General features: G+C 39.7%; 1 protein-coding gene across 3 annotated transcripts; it reads left to right on the top strand.

Annotated features, from left to right (window-relative positions):
* The first annotated feature begins 923 nt into the window (after positions 1–923).
* Positions 924–15,967, top strand: vamp4 (vesicle-associated membrane protein 4). 3 transcript variants are annotated; one of them, XM_065956023.1, is made up of 9 exons: positions 924–1,121; positions 3,079–3,135; positions 3,868–3,969; positions 8,513–8,559; positions 9,589–9,639; positions 10,458–10,558; positions 14,542–14,621; positions 14,716–14,767; positions 14,849–15,967. In XM_065956023.1, exons 2-9 carry the CDS (start codon positions 3,133–3,135, stop codon positions 14,872–14,874), a joined length of 462 nt encoding a protein of 153 aa, XP_065812095.1. In that variant the 5' UTR covers positions 924–1,121; positions 3,079–3,132; the 3' UTR covers positions 14,875–15,967. The 3 variants fall into 3 exon arrangements, with proteins under 3 accessions (XP_065812095.1, XP_020487505.1, XP_020487504.1); XM_020631848.3 differs by having other exon boundaries at positions 925–1,121; positions 3,061–3,135; XM_020631849.3 differs by lacking the exon at positions 3,079–3,135.
* Positions 15,968–20,783: the final 4,816 nt, after the last annotated feature.

The following is a 20,783-nucleotide window of genomic DNA, read 5'->3' as shown; positions in this document are numbered from 1 at the left end:
ACATGAAAAAAACATGAATGTGAATATGACTGAGACGACTTAAGATTTTAATTGAAAATATTCTGTTATATATGCCTTTATTTTCAGTTATTTTGCTTTTTTTTTTGTTTGACTCCACACAATAAATTATAAACAATCTCGTCATCTATTGCACCAATGTGCTCTTCTATAAAGTTCTTATTTATGCTTAACTGTATCGTAATGTTTATCATAATCAATATGCTACACACGTGTGAGTTTTTTGAAGTAACTATTCTTTGTCTTTCCACAAGTAAAGTGAACATAGTTTTTTTTATTCTATTATTATTATTATTATTAATAACTTTCTTCTTATATTTAATGACAGTAAATACGTGTGTCTTTGACTTGTTGCTGATTATCTTTGCGCTTCCTTTTGAACTGTTGTAACAACCAAATTTCAGAAAAAGTTATCATAGTCTTTATTTTTATACAAAATATATAAAGAGAAGGGTTATGTTCTGTTTACATTAACTTATCATGGCATTTTTGTGTTTATTCATATAAAGATTATAAATACAATAAAGAACCCAAATGCCGAAATAGAAAGGGGAAGAAACATCTGCAGCGCTGCCTCTCCTCCTCCAGCTGTTTGTGTCATAGACTGTTTGTGTTCGTTTCTGGTGTTACGATGTATAGAGTGACCGTGCTATCTGGTGCTTTTCAGCCAAATGCGTTTTGGTTGTCCTAGCTAGTTACAACAGGCGTTGAAGATGGAAAATGTCCTAACAAATGTTTCTTCGGTTAATTGTTAAAAGAAGCCATATCTAATTACAATTTTTGACATAATAGAAAATCTAAAAAAAAGAAGCATCAGTCATAGATCTGTTGTTGTAACTACGGAAACCACAGACGCATGGCTGAAAGTCTCCAGTTAACACGGTCACTCTTTAACCCGGTACACCGGTTAGCCGACTCAACGAGAAGACGAGCAGCTAGCATCCTCCGTGATGAGAACCCGGTGTCACCGTCCGGTCAGGATCTGACATGAACTACACAATACCTTGAAACCAGCCGGAACACTGAGCACCTGGATTCACACCTGAGACCGTGTGTTTGAGTTCACCTGCGTCGAGGGAGTCAGATCATCTGTGAAACAGCAGGTAGCTAATCGTATTAGCATATTTAGCTTAGCTGAAAAGCTAAATATGTCAGTGGCCTGCAAAGCTAGCTGAATGAGAACGAAGCTAGCGCTTTTAGATTTCTGTTTTCAGTTTGAATATTTCGATGTAATAGTGTAGAAGGTAAAATGTAGCTAGAAGACACATTTATGCTGACAAATAGCTAAACCAGCCAAAGGTGCTAATTGCTGTGCAGTGATAACATAGCTGCCCCTGATGACAGCTGTTTACAGAGAGGATAATACAGGAAGGTACACACAGGTTTAAAAAGAAAGCTGTACACACAGGTGTCGAGTTTATTTCTGTCATTGAAGAAGTCTTTGGTTAAAGTCTTTACATTAGCATTACGAGACTGGGGGCTGCTGAAACGCTTTTAAAATGTTAGTGAACAACAATATTACATTTTATTAAACACACACCTCGGGTTGTCTTGATTTTTATATCTCTGCAGACTCATCCGGGGATTACTTCAACATGCGTTTACCTCATGATCAGACCAGCATTGTAACACTATATGTTAGTTTAAAATGGGGATCAGTACAATAGTTCAACTCAAGGATTTGGGGTGGCAAATCAGATTTCTGTAGTAGGTTGGTGGGGGTATGGCCACCCCTGAGATCCGCCACTGCTTATTAGTACAACTTAGACAGTGTGGAGGAGTGAGTTGCAACTTTTGATACTTAAAAAACAATAAATTACTCAATATTGGGTGCCTAAGACTTATAGTTGTGTTGCTGTGGTTTTAAAACAGGTATAGATATTTTTTGATTTTACTAGTATTATATCAAAGTTTAAAATTCTGGTATCCCAACAACCCCACTTACTACTGTTTTTTTGTTGTTTTTTTGCCTTATTGCTAAAAGATAATTACATGGGGGCGTTGGATAGTGTAGCAGTTAGGTTGCGAGCCCCCTGACATGTACAGAGGTTTATGGTTCGCTGCATGTCACCACCCACTCTCTCCTCCCAACACTTCTTTATCTAATGAAGGCAAAGATGGCCCAAAAAATACAACTTAAAAATGCTTTAAAAGATAATTACACATAATGACATATAATTAGAAACAAGAAGTGAGATGTTAGAACTGACTCTAACCCTGGAGACCGTGACAACACCAGTCCGAGAAGGCTGCAAAGTACCGACTTACTTTGGCTTTGTGCCTCAGTAATCATAGAATTCTAATATGCACTTTGTTACAATTGTATTTTAGTTTTATTTATTTGTTCAAAATATTATTTGTCACAGAGAGTATTTAGTATTGGAGGTTTGTTCGCACAGATCATAAGTAGGAATGGTATTTCAACTTTGATGTGATTCTAGTGAAAATCAAACAATATCGATACCTGTTGGATACCAAACCCAAAATAGAATTCTAACACACCCAATGTTGGGTAATTTCTTGTTTTTAGACAGAAAAGGGATTGAAGTGTCCTGATTATGAAAGTAGTCCAAATAAAACCAGGCTTGTTCTATTACTTGTCACTCATTTTTAGGGCAGTATTCTGTTCGTAAAGTAAAGACAATACAAATTGATGAAAAACTAAACATTGCGGTTTTATCTTTAATATTGGTGTCTAGACAATGCTGTCCTGTGACAGGCTCATGATCTAACATTATCAAGTAAAAAAGTCCAAATTTATCATCGTTTTCATGTAATTTTATACCCTATCAAGATCATGTTATCTCTGCCCAATAGTCCTGTCACCACACATCTTTGGTCCAAACCTGGAATAACTTTGAATTGTTTTATGGATTGCACCTTTAAATGATCCTCTCAGTAAATAAACAAATGTTTCTTAACTCTTCATTCTTGGCTTCTCCTCCTCCTTCTCCTTCTCCTTCTCCTTCTCCTTCTCCTTCTCCTTCTCATCCTCTTCTTCTGTTTACTGGAAATTTCTTCTCCTCCGCCGGCCATCTGAAGGCCTTTTTCCACCCACAGAGCCAGAACAGGACGCTGCTGAGAAATCCACAGTGTCAGGCTGAACTGGATTCAATGGTACAAGTCGTACAGTTGACCTGAGAGAGCTGGGGTGTTTGTGTGTGTGTGTTTGCGTGTGTTTGTGTGTGTTTGTGTGTGTTTGTGTGTGTGTGAGAGTCAGAGTGAGAGCGAGCGAGAGAGAGAGTTAAATGTGTAGTTCAGTGTCACAGAGGAACTTTATTGTGTTGTTGTGGCACCGTGTGGAATGAGTAACATCCAAAGTACAGACTCGAGGGGGTAAATCTGGAAGAACAGCATGTTTTTAACTTCAGACACCGAGCAATGATGACATTTCCTTTCACAGTCCCTGAGAGTCAACACCAGAAATATATAGTTCTTACTACTTTGTTTACTGGCCCAAAAGAATGTTTCACAGACATAATGGAAGAAACACGTCCTGAGAAGGTTCCTGAGCTAAATATTAGATATCAAAGAGGAGGGATGGAATCAGCTGTGTGTCTAAAAACAAAGTTAGACTGCAGAACAGAACGTTTTTGGAGTTGAATTCCTCCTCAGATCGCTTCCCCATGTCTCATGATCAGACTCTACTCTGTTCAGACACTTCATGCTTTGTTCTGCTGCAGACTGGATCTGTCTATGCCTGTACCTGCAACTTAAATCACTCACCTACACCCACCAGTGTCTAAGTTTAGCAGCTGTGTGTGTGTGTGTGTATGTGTGAGAGAAACAGATCTACAGTGGTGTTGTTCTGGTCCTGACTAATGACGTCCTCCTCCTCCTTTCCTGCAGAGGGAGCCGGATCTGGAGGAGCAGCCTGAAGACAACATGCCCCCCAAGTTTAAAAGACACCTGAACGATGACGAGGTCACGGGATCAATCCGCAGTGAGAGGGTGAGACAGGGAAGGGGGAGGGAGGTGTTTGAAAAGCTTAACCAAAATAATCATAATTTTAGCACAGTGATTAGAGCTGGGTATTGTCCACAACCTCACAATTTAATTCGATTTCAAATCTTTGGGTCACAATTCCATTCGTTATCGATCAATACGCTTCGATATCGATTAAGTGATATATGCAGGTACACTCATCACAGTACCTTCTGATATTTGTTAAATAATTATGTGTGCCTTGTTTGTATAGGTTTAGAACAAACTGACTCAAAAATGTATTTTATTGTTGCATTATTCTTTAATAAAAAAATAATAAAACATTAAGTACAATATGATCTAAAGTGCACATTTGTGCCTGACCTGAATTTGCAGCAAAATCTTAATAAACATAAAAGTGCTTTAATGACATGGACAAAAATATGTAAAGTGCACAATTGTGCCCGACCTGAATTCACAGCACCCACAGTGCCCCTAGTGGAGAGGGACGTCATTACAACGATCTCAAGATTTCCTTGAATCGATATTGAATTGGGAAAATAATAATTGCAATTCATTGATGAATGGATTTATTTAATCAGCCCTAACCGTGTTCATAGAAATATTGGTATTTAAAGTTTCAGTTGAAGTCCATTAAATTAAAAAAACAGATGCTGCTATGAGCTTTAGAATTTGCTTAAACTAAGTGGAAAGAGGAATTCACCTGTTGGACAAACTGATTTGTGTTCATGGTCCTGTGTCCACCTGATGTTCTTTTCTGAGCACCAGCTTCTTTTTCAATTGTTTTACAATGTGGAGAGTGTGTTTGCAGCAGCAGGAGGCCGCCCGCTCCTTTTTCCAAGCACTCCGCCTTTTTTGGGCTGCCGCTCCGAGCGCTTGAAGTGTAAAATCTTTAAATTTTTCTCAAGCCGTGACCGACGGGCTTTTCTTTTCTATGTCTGATCGGAGCTGTGACAGCGTCAATAATATTAAGCCCACCATCCAAAGAAAAAAGGGCATCATTCTCTGTTTGATGTTCAAAGCGAAGGGAAAAACAAACAAATACAACACATACAGTAAAATGTAATGGAGCAGTGTCAGTCATACAGCGGCCTTTGTCAAAACACTGTTGTCATAGAGACGAGATGCGTTTGTAGCGCTTTTATTCTCAGCGCAAAAGTGCTTTATCCAATCACTCTCGAACGCATAGCCAGCGCTTTTCTGTCCGAAAATAACACCAGGTGGACACAGGCCCTTACAACAAAAGAAGTAATGAAAAAAACATCAGTATCTTCAGTTGGTTAAGTGGTTAATTAACCATCTGTATCGGCCCTGGTGCATCGGTGGAACTATTTTCCAAATACAAATAAACTATTTATGGAGGATTCTGATAATCAGATACTCCTGCAACCAAAAGTCTGTTTCTCATCAGCATGATTACTCCCTGTCCTCCCTCTCTTCCTCCTCCTGTTCCTCCCTCCTCTGTTCTCTCTGGGTAATGCTGTTTGTTTTTCGAGTGGAAGTGGGATCAAAGCTGAGATTACAGAGAGAGTGGCGTAACAAAAAGCTTTCTTCCACCTTCATTCTCTGCTTTTACTGCCTCACCTCCGGCCCTCTGATAATAACTACCAGATCTCCCTCACGGCTCACAAACTACACCGTGGAAACAAAGAGAGAGAGTCAGCGCCACGACTTACATAATTCTTTATGGTCATATGGTCACCATCCCCTCAGCGTCTCCGCACATCACAGTTTATTTACAGGAGTATAAATGTCTCTTTATGCCGGCAGCTGTGAACGTGACCTTCTGTCTGCTCTTTGTAGTGACAGGATTACAAGAAGAAAGATAAAGAGATTGAACTTTCACTAGCTCTGAATACTATAACTCAGGTGGGTCCAATACTGCCTCTACACTCGTGAACCTACGAACTGTTTGCATGCTCGGACTCCTGCTATCATCATGATAGAGTAAGGTAGTCACATTTTCAATACTTTGCTACTTTATTCATACCACATGTTTCATAGCTATACAATCTGAGATCAGTGATCGAGTGTTTTTAAAAGTACAGAAGCTTGTAAAAAACTACAAATCTTGAGTCATATTTAAACGAAGGTGGCCATGAGAGATAAACTGATATTTTTCAAGTCCTTTTGGTGGCTCATTGGATGCTGCCTGCCAATGCCAATGTCAGAAAACTGGAACCCTGATTGACTACGCATCAGACACCAACTACATCACCCAAAAAGTTGCAAACAGGTTAAATCTGAGGAGTGATAAAGTCTCATTAGGTGTCCATGGAGACGGAGGTAGAGAAATGAGGGTCAACAGTAGAAGACATCGTCTCAGAGTAACCCAGGGGCACAGAAAAAGGTCACCAACTTGTTTGTCATCAAACCTGAGCAGCTGAAGAAGTTCTTTCCTAAAACCCAGCTGGAGGACCTGAAAAGACCTGAAAAGACCTGAAAACATTGAGCTACTTATCAGCCCGCGTGAAGGTACTTCTTAGGACTTTCCCCATAAAGAGAGGAGATCGTCGGGCACCTCGTCTTGTGGGGCAACCCGCGAGGAAAAGCTGGAGCTCACCCAGATCTCTTTGAGGTTGTGGAAATGGCAGCACACAAGTCCTAAGCACACTTTCCATGAGAAACGCTGCAGTGAAATATGGAAAGATCATCGATGTGCAAGATGAAACCAAGAGGACAGACAGTTAATAGACAGAGAGCAGAGGAGGTGACACTGTATAAATTGCCCAAACATGTTGGCAACTGAAACATTGCCAATGTATCAGTGTTTTAGGCAGTGTGCAGGAATTTGCCTGCAAATTTTGGTAATTGTAAAGCAAGATATTAGTGAAAACGAGTACCTAGGAGGACTTCTATTTTTGTTGCCGTAGCATCAAATAGGGATGGATATCATTTCATTTTTACGAGTTTTATATGAATGTTTGAATTCTGGTGGTGTGACAACACTAAGATAAAGACTCTTCCCTCTCAGCAGCAGTGAATAAATTCCTCCTGTCTCATCCTGGTCCAGCTCTCCTCAGAGGATTTAGTGCAGCTGTCCTCTCTGATTCTCCCTGAATGGCATTTTACAGTCTCTTAGGCCAGTGATTGAAGCCAGCAGTGGTTAAATAGTGATCCTCTTCTCTGTTCCCTCACCTGAGTGTGTTTAGGCACAGCCAGACTCTGCAGCAGACTGACTGTCCTCTTCAGAGTCTTTACGGAGCACTACAGCAGAGCAGCAGCACTCTTTTATTGTCAGTGAGTCATCATAATGCAGTGCAGTATAATAAGAAGTTGTCTCTGAATAATCAGCCTTCTAAAGATCATTTATGAATGAGTAGAGCTGCTCTCCGTCCTATGGTGGAGTCAGTGAAATCAGTTTAACATCTTTTCTGTTTTGGGGCCTTTAGATGTCTTTCTGCAGCTCTTCCCTGAAATTAAAACATTTGTAGTTGTTCAGATCAGTCTGTAAATCATTTAAAACTACAACACTACGTGTCCGATGTCCTCACCACATAGACCGTTTGGTGCATGTCGTCTTCACTCTCTCTTCCTCATGTGTCCTGTCCTTTGGAATTTTTTGTCAGTAAAGACAAACAACTAGATTGATCAACACTGCTACCAGATACGAATGAGTCCAATACTGACTGAAATAGATGAGCAGATATCAGTGAGAGTCAGAGCAGTCATGGGCAGATCCATTCAGTTCTGTCTCTACATACGTGTCCTATGTCATGCAACAGCAGCATGGACGGCCATTTTTCCTGAAAGAAAGAGGGAGAGAAAGTGATAGATCTTTAATTCTTTAATAGATTTTTAATTTTGCTACACCAACACAGTCTAAGGCTACTCTCAAAATCTGTGTTCATTGCTTAAGAGGTTTTAACAGAAGCCGTATTATCTGCAAACATCTCCTCCAATCCAAACCAGTCAGACCTGGTAATAAAAACCAGTCAAACACAAACTAAAGCAGGTTCATGTGAATACTCATAGTTTATCTACTTATCCATCAATCTCTTTTATGCACCTCAGATTCACTTTTTATTACCAAAATTTTCAGAAGACATCCACTCTGTGAACCAGCAGCTCAAACAATGTGTGACGTGGGCATTTACTCCTGCATGAACATCAGGGGCAGTCAAAAAACTGCAGACTAACTGGCTATTGTTGCTCTTTCTGCTGGTTGATAGCCTTTAAGATAGAAGGTTACTTAAATGACTAGCTTTAATACAACTTGTTAATTAAATGTTGGAAATCTGCAATGCCGTCAGGATCAGCTGATACCCAAAGACTTGGTTTTGGGACAGTTAAGGATGAATGAAATCAGAGCGATGAATCCTTTTTGAATCTACTCTTTGTCTGCAACCAAGCAATTCATTACACACCGCTGTTATCTTGCAAACAGGAGGGGGAATCAGGGACGATTGGGCAGATAACTTTACTGGTCACAGGCTGCAGCATCTTCCAAGTTCAAACCCATTTGTTATTCAGTGAAGAGTACAGCAGGAGATGTCTTCCATCAGGATACTGTAGTTTGTCTGATCTCTGATCTTTCCTTGTTTTACAGAGGAATCTTCTGGAGGAGGATTCTGATGAGGAGGAAGACTTCTTTCTGTGAGTTTGTGTGAAGATATTTTCTCCTCCCACACATTTTAACAAGACATAAGAGACAGAATATTGATATTGATTGTTGTAGCCAGAGCTGGACATTGTTGTTACTGTTAATTATGAGCGTTCATTTTTTAAATAGATTTTTAACAAGGACATTAGTTTCTTGTTCTTTAGAGAGCTTCATGATGGTACTTCATGAACCCCACGAGAGAGAAGACAGTGGTGATATATCAAAATGTTTGAATCATTTGTAGTTTTATTTAAAGACAGACACATGTGTAGTTTAGAGTTTTTAAGTCATCATTCTCTTAAGAACTCACATCTATTGACTTTGTAAAAATATTATGTTACGGTTTAAAAAAGTGACCATGTTAATTGGCGACTGTTAGTCGATGTTGCTTTGTTAATTTTTTTATTGTAATGTCTAAAATACCAGTCATATACGTCTGTAACTACGACAACCCACAGACACTCAGCTGAAAGTCGGCAGTTAACATGGTCACTCTTCAAACCGTAACACCGGTTAACGTTAAAGTTAACTTCAGTTCATAATTAACAGAATGAACTGCTCAAGTTAAATTCTTTATTGACTGTGCCCATTTCTGGTTGTAGCACGGTAAACTAAGTCCAAACAAGTTGTTAAGAATACTTGTTTTTTTTCATTATATATTTTTATTAACGTTTTTCAGTGCAAGATAAAATGACAAACAGAACAATGAAACAAACCGGCTCAGACACATGACCCAGAAGAGTAATCACTAAAAAGGTGGTCAGAAAGCAGTAATATGGCCCATACATCTAATCTTAGTCCCCAGTTTATTAACCACCACTTTACAGGAAGGCAGCATCAACAAGGTTTATAAAGAAAAGGTGAGGTTTCAGGAAGATTAGCGTTACAACAAGGAGACAAAATGAGAAGCTTAAGACCTCTTTGGTATCCATGTAATGTTGAAGATCACAATATAGGACCAGAATGTACTAAATATAGGTGTTAGAGTACTTTTTAAATGGTTAACCATGTTTGCCTTGCAGGAGGGGGCCCTCTGGACCCAGATTTGGACCTCAGAACGACAAACTGAAGCAGTAAGTACCAACACCTTCCTGACTCACACGCGGGGCTCAGAGGGGTTAAGGCAGAGCGCTGAGCTTTGGTGCTGCTCTTATGTAACTTTTCATGTTTACCAGAAGCTGCTGGTTTTTAACGGATTGTGTAAGAGAGACTTTTCATGTGCACGTTATTGTGAAACCTCACCAGGATGACCCGGTCCCTCTGCAGAGGTCTGTCTTTAAATGAACATGCGGGGAGACAGGAGGTTGTTGTTGTTGTTGTTGTTATTGTTGTGAAAACATGAAACCGGGGGCCATCATCTCTCCGGACCTGAACCTGAACCCTGAGCTTATACCCTCACTCTGTTTACGTGTGTGTGTGTGTTTGTGTGCGTGTGGTCACCATACTTCATGTTGGTGTGTTTGTCATGTTTATATTATCGCCCTCAGTGTGCAACGTTCTTGCAGTCTTAGCCCTAAACAACCAGTGAAACATGTCTGGAAAATATGAGAACACACATTCCTTTGTGTTGTTTCTCACTTATGAGCTCACTGTTTGTTTTATTTTGCTGCAAACACCCCCCTCCTGCATCCAACCAGAGCTACTGCAGGGAATTCTTTAGAAATCAGGGTGGCTAAAAGGTCATCTGGACCTGGCTTGTTATGCTTAAGAACAAGCACAGTGAATAAAGCTCTGATCAGGTGCACACCTTTACAGTGAGGCGGTTGGCCTCCGGCTGGATGACTCTTGATTTAGAGACGAGATTGATGTTGTGAATATGAATGTTTTGTGCTGTGATGGGTTCCTAAAAAAAAAAAAACGCTGACCCTGTCTTTTTCCGTCCTGTCCTCAGTGTGCAGTCTCAGGTGGACGAGGTGATCGACGTGATGCAGGAGAACATCTCCAAGGTGATAGAGAGAGGAGAGCGACTCGACGACCTGCAGGACAAGTCAGGTGAGTCACACTGGGAGGGTTTGTTAGTTTGTGTTTGTCCGCATTGCATATTCTGCGTTCTGCTTGTTTTTTTTTTTTTATTTCTGGATTATTTGAACGTGGAGCTAACACATGAAGTGCATTTAACCGTGCACTAGTATCAGAGTTATGATGCGCATGATGTATGCTGCTTAGATTACTCTCATGGAAAACAGAATATAGCTGCATTTAGACATGTGTGTTTTTGGTACAGAACACAGAGAGAGGCTGAGATGATGAGAAATCCAGACAAACCTGCTCACAGTATCAAGTCAGATGAGCATGTAACATTTGGTTTCTTATGTTCCAGGTTAAAATAATCCCTCTGATAAGATAAAAACAGAGACATTCATTAATGTGTAAAGCACACGTGGTTTGTACATGACTGACTTGCTGGATTCAAGATTTTTTTTAGGGCCATGTGTTTATGTCAGTGGAAACATTCTGCCATGATCCCGAGGTTTGAAGGATAGGTTTGAATTAAAGTTAATTGAATTTTATTACAAGTAAATCCTATTTAAAGCAGGAAGCTGTCTGCATGAAACATCTGCAGACTGTGATTCCTGCACACAGATGCCGTGCTGTGAGTGGATACGCTTCATTTACAGTCTTCTCAGTCTGTCAAATTAATAAAATGAAAAGAAGTTAGCATTAAACTAGGGCTGCAAAAATGATTTACGGGAGTCAGGGTCAAAAGGAAAAACATGTAAGAAGGTGACTTCTTTAAATGTTTTACTCTGTAATTATAAGATTCAACACACGAGGCAAAGACAATGACCTGATCCAGGGATCTGAGACGCTGAAACTAGCTAATGTTGCAAAAAGTATCACTGTCATGTCATAATTAGCACAAAGAAACAGATAATTATTTTAGTTTTTGGAAAAGCAGCGCTCCAACTCTGATCAGTCCAAGCTAAAAACTTTTTATTACTCTGCTCTCTTTTTTTAAAAATATCTTTAGGCTTCCATGTCTTTTATTTGATAGTGACAGTGGATAGAGTAGGAAACCAGGGAGATCGAGAGAGAGAGAGAGAGAGAGAGAGAGAGAGTGAGTGGGGAATGACATGCAGGAAAGGAGCCACAGGTTGCATTTGAACCAGGCCGCTTGCTTTGATGACTATAGCCTCTGTGCATGGGGCAAAACCTTAACACAAGGCATCTGTTCCTCAGTTAAACTTCATTTTAATCATTTCATCATTTTAGTAATATATTTTTTGTGTAATTTACTTTGTTTCTGGTATGTCTTTCAACGCTCTTAATGTCCTAAATATTCTCTTTTTAACTCTGTCAAACTCCTTGAACTGCTATATGTATGAATGGTGCTCTATTAATAAACTTTATTCTCTCATCAGTTCAGATTTAAATCTCGCAGACACACAGACTGTAACGAATGTCACGTGCAAACATAACAGTTTAAAAGTCAAAACTGTGTTCACAGTGGTGGAGGGCCTCCTTGTTAACATGTTCAGTGAACTATAAACGTGCTCATGAGATGTCCAGGTTTAGTGATTTACCAGGTGTGTGTCTGAAATCAGTCTCAGGGACAGGCTTTGTACCACACACAGGCCCCCTTCTTCTTCTTCTTCTTCAGTTTCTTCACCTTTTTCTCCTTCGTCTTCTTCCTTTTTGTGTTCTTCTTCTCCTCCACACGAGGCTAATGTTTCTATTAGCCCTCACTCTGATGTTCACACAGATGATGTGTAACTACGTCCCTCCATCATGTCGAGCAGCGAACCAAGACATAGACACATCTGGAACACTGGTGTGTGTGTGTGTGTGTGTGTGTGTGTGTGTGTGTGTGTGTGTGTGTGTGTGTGTGTGTGTGTGTGTGTGTGTGTGTGTGTGTGTGTGTGTGTGTGTGTGTGTGTGTGTGTGTGTGTGTGTGTGTGTGTGTGTGTGTGTGTGTGTGTGTGTGTGTGTGTGTGTGTGTGTGTAGTTTTCTTTTATAGATTTGTTGTGTGGCACATCCGTTTGTGTTGTTCCTAACAGTTGCCTCCATGTTGGAACGTTAACATCCAGTGATTGACAGGTGCAGTTTGCAGGTGACCTGTAGTGAAACTCCTGCAGGTTGTTCACAGACACATGGAGGAACAAACAGCCAGCACATGACACACAAACACACACACACACACTGACTGAAGAAGGATGGAGGCTTGGAAGAGAACAACGCTGCACGCAATGGAGCTGTCCCCTTCCTGTTAGTACACGCAGAGACATCACGTTAACAACAGAAACCAACAAACAGAGAGAGAGAGCAGAAGGTGTTTGTTCCCCACTGTGGATAAAATGTTGTTCAACATTTAGATTTCCAAAAAAAACTTTAATGATCAGAGCAGCAGAGACTTGCGTAACTGTAACACCTCAGAGCTACACACACACACACACACACACACACACACACACACACACACACACACACACACACACACTATCACAGAGCCAGGCAGTCTGAGTCATTTTCTCTACAACAACAGACAGCTTATTGTTATTAAACAACATGTTGTAAAACCGAACATTAGATATTCAGGTGTGAAAATCTAAAACACAAATAACGTACGTATAAAATAAACAAGAAAGTCGTGGTTAAATAAATATTGTATCCAGACAGCTTTGGGTTTGTTGTGACTGATTTTAGAGAGAGACTGAATTTACTTCCTTTTTGTACAGTGAGTGATCCACAGATCCATTCGACCTTGACCGTGACCGTCTGACCTTGACCGTCTGATTTCTTACAGAGCATCCAGCAACATCTGGAGTTGCTGTAAGATCACACATAGACACACAGGAGGATTTGAATCAATTTTGTTTGTTTTCTACAGTATAAGTTAAGGTGGAGGGCGTGTGTTGTCAAGGCAGCTGCGTTAACTATAAAACACTGCATGGTAACAGATCATAAGGTGGAATGAAAATAGATCTTTTCTATTTAGATCTTGCAGTGATTTGACTTTGTAAAGTTCCCAGAAAACTGGGACTCTTCTTCTTGTGTTTCGTTGCATCTGCTTCTTCTTTGTTTGTTGTTTAATAGTGGTTAGGGAACAGTTACGAGCATTAACGCCTCCTGTATTGGGGTGTGAATACAGTCATGTGTGTCTTCCTTTTTTCTCCAAATAGATGTATTCCACGTATGACTGTACGCAAAGAACCTTGACAGTTCAGTAAGGATACAAATACACTACATCAACGACAGAAATGTTGGCTGAATGCATAAAATGAAGTCGAATCTTAGTGAAGTGAAAATGTTCTCAGAAACAAGAGTTTGTCGTTGTAATAGTGGCTTTCTTTGATCATATTCCCTCTTAATTTTGACTGGGTCACCTCTAGTACTTGTATGAAAGGCTCCCTTTTTCCTGAGTTTATTGTATTTCCACATATTTTCATTCCCTTCAAAGAAAGGCAGGATGTGATTTTCCTCAAAAACTGTGCATGTGCAGGGGAGTTTTTACTTTTCCCCTCAGAGCAGTGACTCAACATACATAGCCTGATGTCAAGAGGGATCTCTTTAACAGCTCTACATAAGACCAGGATGATTCTATCTCTCTACAACAGGCAGATCTCTTACAATCATTTCCACATTTGGTGTGGTAGAGGATTAATATAATCTCTGCATTTTGAGGCTTCAAACTTGCAACATTTTACAGACATCACTGCCTGCTTTATATTATTAATCATCTTCTTTTCTTTGACTTTTTTTTATTGCTCTCACCTTTTCTTCTCTCTAATGTGTTTGAACACTTTTATTTTACAACTTTTGTCTCTTCGGTTTTTCAACTGGCCGCGTTGTGTGTGGTTTCCCTTGTCAACGACTGAGTTCCTGATTTGCTTGTTTTTGAGATTTTATTTGTTTGGGTATTGAAGCAGTAAATTCTTGTTTGAAAAGGTGCTTTATATGTAAAGTTCTTCTTCTTCTCCTTCTTCTTCTTCTCCTCACATTTCTTCTTTGGTGCTCCGGTCATGTGACCCTTCAGAGAGCCTATCAGACAACGCATCGGCCTTCAGCAGCCGAGCCAAACAGCTGCACAGGAGGATGTGGTGGAGAGACATGAAGGTGAGCCATCTGTCTGTCTGCTTCTGTCTTCTTCATGTGTGTCCTCTATTCGTGTGATAGATATGGTGTTTAATATGCGCTGTTTGTCCCACAGATGAAGATCATAATTGCTCTGGTAGTCGTCGCTCTGCTGCTCATCATCATCAGTGAGTTAAACACCAGACAAACAGAATATACATTTATTTGACTGTGCGTTCCTATAACTGAATTTTCTTTGTCTGGTTCAGTTCCAGTGATCATGCGATACCGCTAGTGTTTGACCAAGAGGACAAGGACATCCCTCCTCTTCCTCATCTCTCTCTCTCCTCTGCACACAGTCCTTCACTCCATCTAGGGGGCGCCAGCCAGCCTCCCACTCCTCCCTCAGTGTCAGCCCCTGTACCCTCCTTAACTTAACTCCTCCTCAGTATAGATCTGATTAATCTGCTGTGAGATCAGTACTAAGGCTCAGTCTGAATCTCCCCTGCAGAAAGGGATCATGGGAAAACTGGGGAGGTGTGTAAATGCAGTTCCGGAGAAAATCGCTGCCTCATGACGGAGGGATTCATTCCATCACCAACCTCACATTTAAGCTCCAGTCTCTGCTGTAAACACAAAAACTCCTCACATAGATATTAACTGTAAACTAGCTGCTCTGTATCTGCAGCACACTCGTATAGAAAATGCTCACACATTCAGCAGATGAACCTCAGATGGTTTCCCATGATGCCCTGTGTGCCATCCTCTCAGTGGGGGTGGGGCTTTAAAGGGAACATTTTTTGAACACAAGGTGAGGGAACATCTGGGGGTCATCTGCAGTCTTTGAATCATCCTGATTTCACATGTCAGGTGTGTTTCCTGGTCAGCTCAGATGGTTGGATTTAAGAAAGACTCACCGTCTGCTCTCCGACATTACTCTCCTCCATAAATCTGAGCTCCTTCTGTACAGGCGGGCCATTACACCCAAACGTCCAGGTTTAAGAATGTCTCCTCCCCTTCCTGCTGCTCTGTGCCCAGCTCTGGACCTGTTTGGTCACGACTGACGGTTCTGTTTGGTTTTTAAACTGTCTTTAATTCGGCTTCTGTGTTTCTTCACTGTGGTTACTCCTGCTCGCTCGGTGTGATGCTGTGTGGATGCTGCTGTTTAATCTGAAGGGACAGTTTGTCTCTGCACTGTTATGTCTGAGGATGCTGAGCTGTTGAACAAACTTAGTGACATTAATTAACTGTATAAATCTTCATTTTATTATTTGAATGTAATTTATTTTAGCTGTAAATATTGACTCTGGAAGGATGTATAATATTCTGACCCTGCATTGGAAGACTGTGAGATCCTTTTTGCTCTGAAATAAAGTGGTTTAAAAGGGTGGCGTTCTGGTTTTGATCTGGTTTGTACTGGTTTAGTATCTGCACGTGAGGAAGGAAAGAAACGCTCAAGGTCAATCAGATGGAACATTTTTGAAGAGGTTGATGGAAAGAACGATTGGAGGTGAGGAGGGAAACTAATGGTCATGCCATCGCAGGTCTCTTAACCACAGCTCTCATTACTCGCCTCTTTTATTGCTCCGTGGTTTCACTGGCCGTGTGGAGTCCCAAGATGGCACTAAAGCTGGACCGAGTGGAGTCAGAGCAGAGTTATTGTTCTGACAGACCTGCTGCTCTCGACCTGCAGGACATTGAAAACACAAATACAGGTTCAGACCTGCTACCATTTTTAATTACGCTATCCATTCCGTTTATTTTGCTCAGATCTGATTGTTTTGTTTGGCTGTTCACGTTGCTTTTTAATTGCGACCTGTATCAGGCTCCTTTGATAATTCACATATGAAAGTGGCCCAAATCTGATTTGAAAAGGTCCTATTCAGTGTGACGTGCTGTTCACACTGTCATAAAATCAGATTCAGGTCACTTTCAGCTCACCTGAAAGTTTTGTTGTCTGTGATTTGCTGAACTGGTGTAAGTAAATTAGTCAGAAAACAAAAAGTCAAAGTCCTCTGTTCTGGTTTTTTTTTTTTAAATCTGAATATCTTCTGGTTTCTTTTCTCCTTGTGAAATTAAACTGATCATCTTTAGTTTCAGCCAAAACCATAGTCTTTAAATATTACGGCCAAAACCAGCTGTTTTAGACTGAACTCTAAAATGATCAGTGATCCACAGTTTGTCTCCTTCCTGATTTTTAAAAGACCTAAGAACAAATATTTGAAATATGTGCTACACAGCTCTTTGAAACTTTCAAGAAAAGTGATTCTGAAAGTGTTTAACCAAAAACTGTTTGTTTGTTTGTTTTGTTTTTAAAAGACATACCCGCAGTAATGTCACCCAAGTCCCTTTTTTACACCTTGACTTTTTCAGATTTGTATGGGCTGCTGATTGTAAAGTTGTGTGCACGAAAAATATCGGCAACATTTCTCTTCATTTAACTCTAAAACATCCCTAAAAATTGTAATTTTAAAAATTACTTTTTAATCACATTTAGAACAATATTTGGGAACTTTGTCATATTTATTTTTTGTGAATATAAATTTAAGATCATTTTATTGACATATAAATGTTAAATATTATATCTAAATGTTAAAAAATACATGTCCTGATTCAAAATATTTAGCTTTGATCCTATGTATTTTCTATCTTAGCTAAATGTTTAGGATAAAACTAAATTTTTAAAACGTGACAATCACAGGTAACCCTACCCTAACTCCTCCCCTTCTCTCTTGTCTCTTTAACTCTAAATGCAATCATAATTTACTAAATGAACCTCACGCTGTATTGAAATAAACTTGGAACTAGAAATTGACACCATCGAACTCATTGGGAAAATGTTTACTGAGGGAAACAGCCTGACAAAGTTGGAACGTTTTATGAAAAACTTCTATACAATCAGACTATGACGAGTCGTCCCCTGCTGGACATAACAAAGAATACAGGTTTAGGGCCAGCCCAGAAGGTCAACCACAAAAAACTGAGACACAAGCAGTCTCTCTCAAATGTTTTAAAATTTCACATAACAATTATTTTAACTTTTTTTATTTTGCAAACATTTTTTGCTGTTGAACTTCAGTCCACCGCTCTTATGCATTGACTTCACTTCACAAAGCAGTTGCATCATTGTTGTTGCTAAGTTACTGATGTCAGGATGCAGAAAGAATTTCAACAAATATGACAAAAATACTTCTTAATAAGTTTCACAATTTTACTTCAAACAAGAAAACAATGAAGGAAACTGAATGTTAAACATCTCTATTAGATTCCCTAAACAGAGGACAAATAAAAGTCGCTCCAGAGTGTTTGACTTCATTGATCTTTGTCAGATGGCCTCTGAGCTCACACTTTGTTGTCGCTGCTGCTTCTGACGGGACAGATGGCTGTATTTCATCTCGTACACTTGTTTAAATGTCGGCGTGGCTCCAGTAAAAATCTCAGAGTCTTTGTAGTGCTGCTCAGTTGCAGTGAAATCAGAGGTAGTAAAGTTCTGGTTGGACAAGTGGCTGTAAAATATTACGTTTCTGCTCGGCTCTCGCATGTCTGCAGACACAACGCTCACACTCTCTCTGCTAACTGAGTCTCAAGAGAATTCAATCTCTACTTCTTATGCAAAGGAAAATAATAATCATGTCCTCCTCTGAGTGTGTCTGAAGGTGTGTTTGTGAGTGAGGACATTTTTATCCTGCACACATACACTCACAAAAACACACACGCTGGCAGCTCAGGATGTTTTGGTCGTCCGTTAGGGGCTGATGCTGGATGACTTCAGATTCCGGGCATAGCAGCGGTTATGAGTCCAATAAAAGTGAACTAAACTCACACAAGAGATGAGGGCAGACAACATGCCAGCCAGTGTTAGTCTCTCTCTCTTTCTCTCTCAAACACACACAGAGCCGGCCCTAACCATTTTGGTGCCCTTGGCAAGATTTCAACAGTTGCCCCTTATAGCCTATTGCAGACAGTTTGACCACTAATCCCGATATTCATACACTTAAAAAAACCTGGCATACATCTTTATATTTGACATAATTTCTTAATTTTAAAATAAAAAATACTTCTAAACAAACGCGAATAAAATGGTGACAACACTAATATTTCTTATAAATAAATACAAATAACTAGTGTAACAGAACAAACAATATCAAACAGTGCAGGGAGCAGAAGTGGTCACACACAGACGGCCCGGGGACTGCAGGGGATGGATTTAAATGTTTAAGATTGCATCTGGAGAGAGATGAGCATTTGTGAAACAATGGGCATTTTGTAATATAGTGTGAACACATAATATTATTTTTTCTTGAGAGCAGTTCAGAAAACTCAGCATAGTTTTTCAGGTGAGCCCAAACGTTTTCCTTACAACCAGACCTACAGCATGCACTCATATCTATTCAGTGTGGACTTCGAGCACAAAATGCATTCATGCTCTTAGACATCAATACTCAAGGCAAGAGCTTAAAACTATTAATAACAACAGGAGGTGGAAAATAAACATTTTAATCGACGAGGGTGAAAGATAACTAAATACAGAGATGTCTATTAATATAAAAGTAGGTTTTGTGTCCCAAACAACATAGCCTACTATACAAAAGAAGAAGTGTATTACTTATACTGGTTATTTTCTTAAAATGAATAATCTTAACCTAATAAAAGTACAGTGGAAATAACTGATGTTAACTCGAGCTAGGAAACACTGACGTCACTATCATTCATCAGTAACGAGCTATCTTAAATACAACAGATAAATCATTGATCTGTGCAGCACGTTACCTGTGTCTTTTTCGTATTTTCCTCCTCTTCTTCTTTTTCGTCCCTGGGTTCCCGAGGGCTTTGTTGTTGTTTTTTACATTACGGTCATTTATAAATGTGATATTAATCGGTACACTCAGTGTCACTCACTTCTAATAAGTCACCTGCCCTCCTCTTCCACAACGAGCAGGTAACGAGCAGCGGTGTTGTGATGCGCCGGGTCAAGCAGGAGGCAAGAAAATAGAGCCTTTTTAAATATGTGAAGTAGGCCTAGTTGTGTTTTCATGGCTTCTTTCATAACGTTACTAATTAATAGCTTGAAAATTATATTAAATAAATAATATTTAGTGATATTTAAACGCATTTTTCCTTCTATTTCTTCTTATCTTCAACATTCGTGCCTCACACTTGTGGCTCCTTTCCTGCATGTCATTCCCCACTCTCTCTCTCCCTGATTTCTATCCATTGTCCTATCTCTCCATTAAAGGCCCAAAAAGCCCAAAAACACATCTTAAAAAAAAGAAGAAACTTCATGTATTTCTGAAATTTTCAGGAGTGCATGTATGAAAACAGCTATGTAAAAAAAACCCAATTTGATTAAAGAATACCTGTTCAAACCAACACCCGGTGTCCCATCACCAGGGCCATCTTCAGACATGTTGGGCCTCATGGGCCGATCTCACATTGGGCCCCTCCCCCACAGCCTCAGCCAATCCTCAGATGTTATAACAATAACCAAACCTCCATTACACAAATGACTCATTAAAAGATTTCAATTAATGTCTGCAACATTTTACTCCTTCGATAATGTTTAATACCACACATTTTAAAAAGATACAAACTTTGCTATTTTAATGATCGCCACTATCTAAAAGTACGGAGGCTTTTTATGAAAAATGATATACCATAGAAGGAAAAGTCAGTAAAATATTTCAGGCTAACTCCGGCACACTGTCTAAATTGCACAAAAACATTGGCAATGTTGGGATGTATGCCTTAAACTGGAGGTATGCACATACATCCTATTCTCCCTGTTGAAAGAAATTGTTCGATTAATTCAAATTTGAAAATGCTTTTTTAAGTTGGAAGAGATACAGATTGTTAATATAAACCCATTTGAAAGACCAAATGTGAGGCCTGGTTGATTGCTTTGAGTATTCTAGCTGTGTTTTGTATGTTTATTTTATCTCCTTCTTGTCTTCATTTTTCTTCATCCTGTCTTCCCTCCTTGTCCCTGTCACTTTACACTGAACCTTCCTTCATGTTGTCATAGTTTGGTTGTGTTGCCCTTTTCTTGTCATCCTGCTCTTGTTTTTTTCTCTGAAGACTGTTATCTAAATTTCTAAAAACAAGGTTATGATTAATCTAATTATAATAAAGTGATTGAGTTGTCTGACAGAAGCAGGTGAGGAGGAATTGACCTGCAGGAGATAACGTGCGTTTGTGAGTCTGCAC

The sequence above is a fragment of the Labrus bergylta genome, chromosome 6 (assembly GCF_963930695.1).
Source record: "Labrus bergylta chromosome 6, fLabBer1.1, whole genome shotgun sequence".
Lineage (NCBI taxonomy): Eukaryota > Metazoa > Chordata > Actinopteri > Labriformes > Labridae > Labrus > Labrus bergylta.
The sequence above is the reverse complement of the archived record's forward strand: the minus strand, read 5'-3'. Positions and strand labels throughout refer to the sequence as shown.

Coding starts and splice junctions, on each gene's coding strand:
- vamp4 (XM_065956023.1), top strand. Junction 3,970..8,512: donor GATCAATCCGCAGTGAGAGG/GTGAGACAGGGA, acceptor CTTGTTTTACAG/AGGAATCTTCTGGAGGAGGA. Junction 10,559..14,541: donor CGACCTGCAGGACAAGTCAG/GTGAGTCACACT, acceptor GTGACCCTTCAG/AGAGCCTATCAGACAACGCA.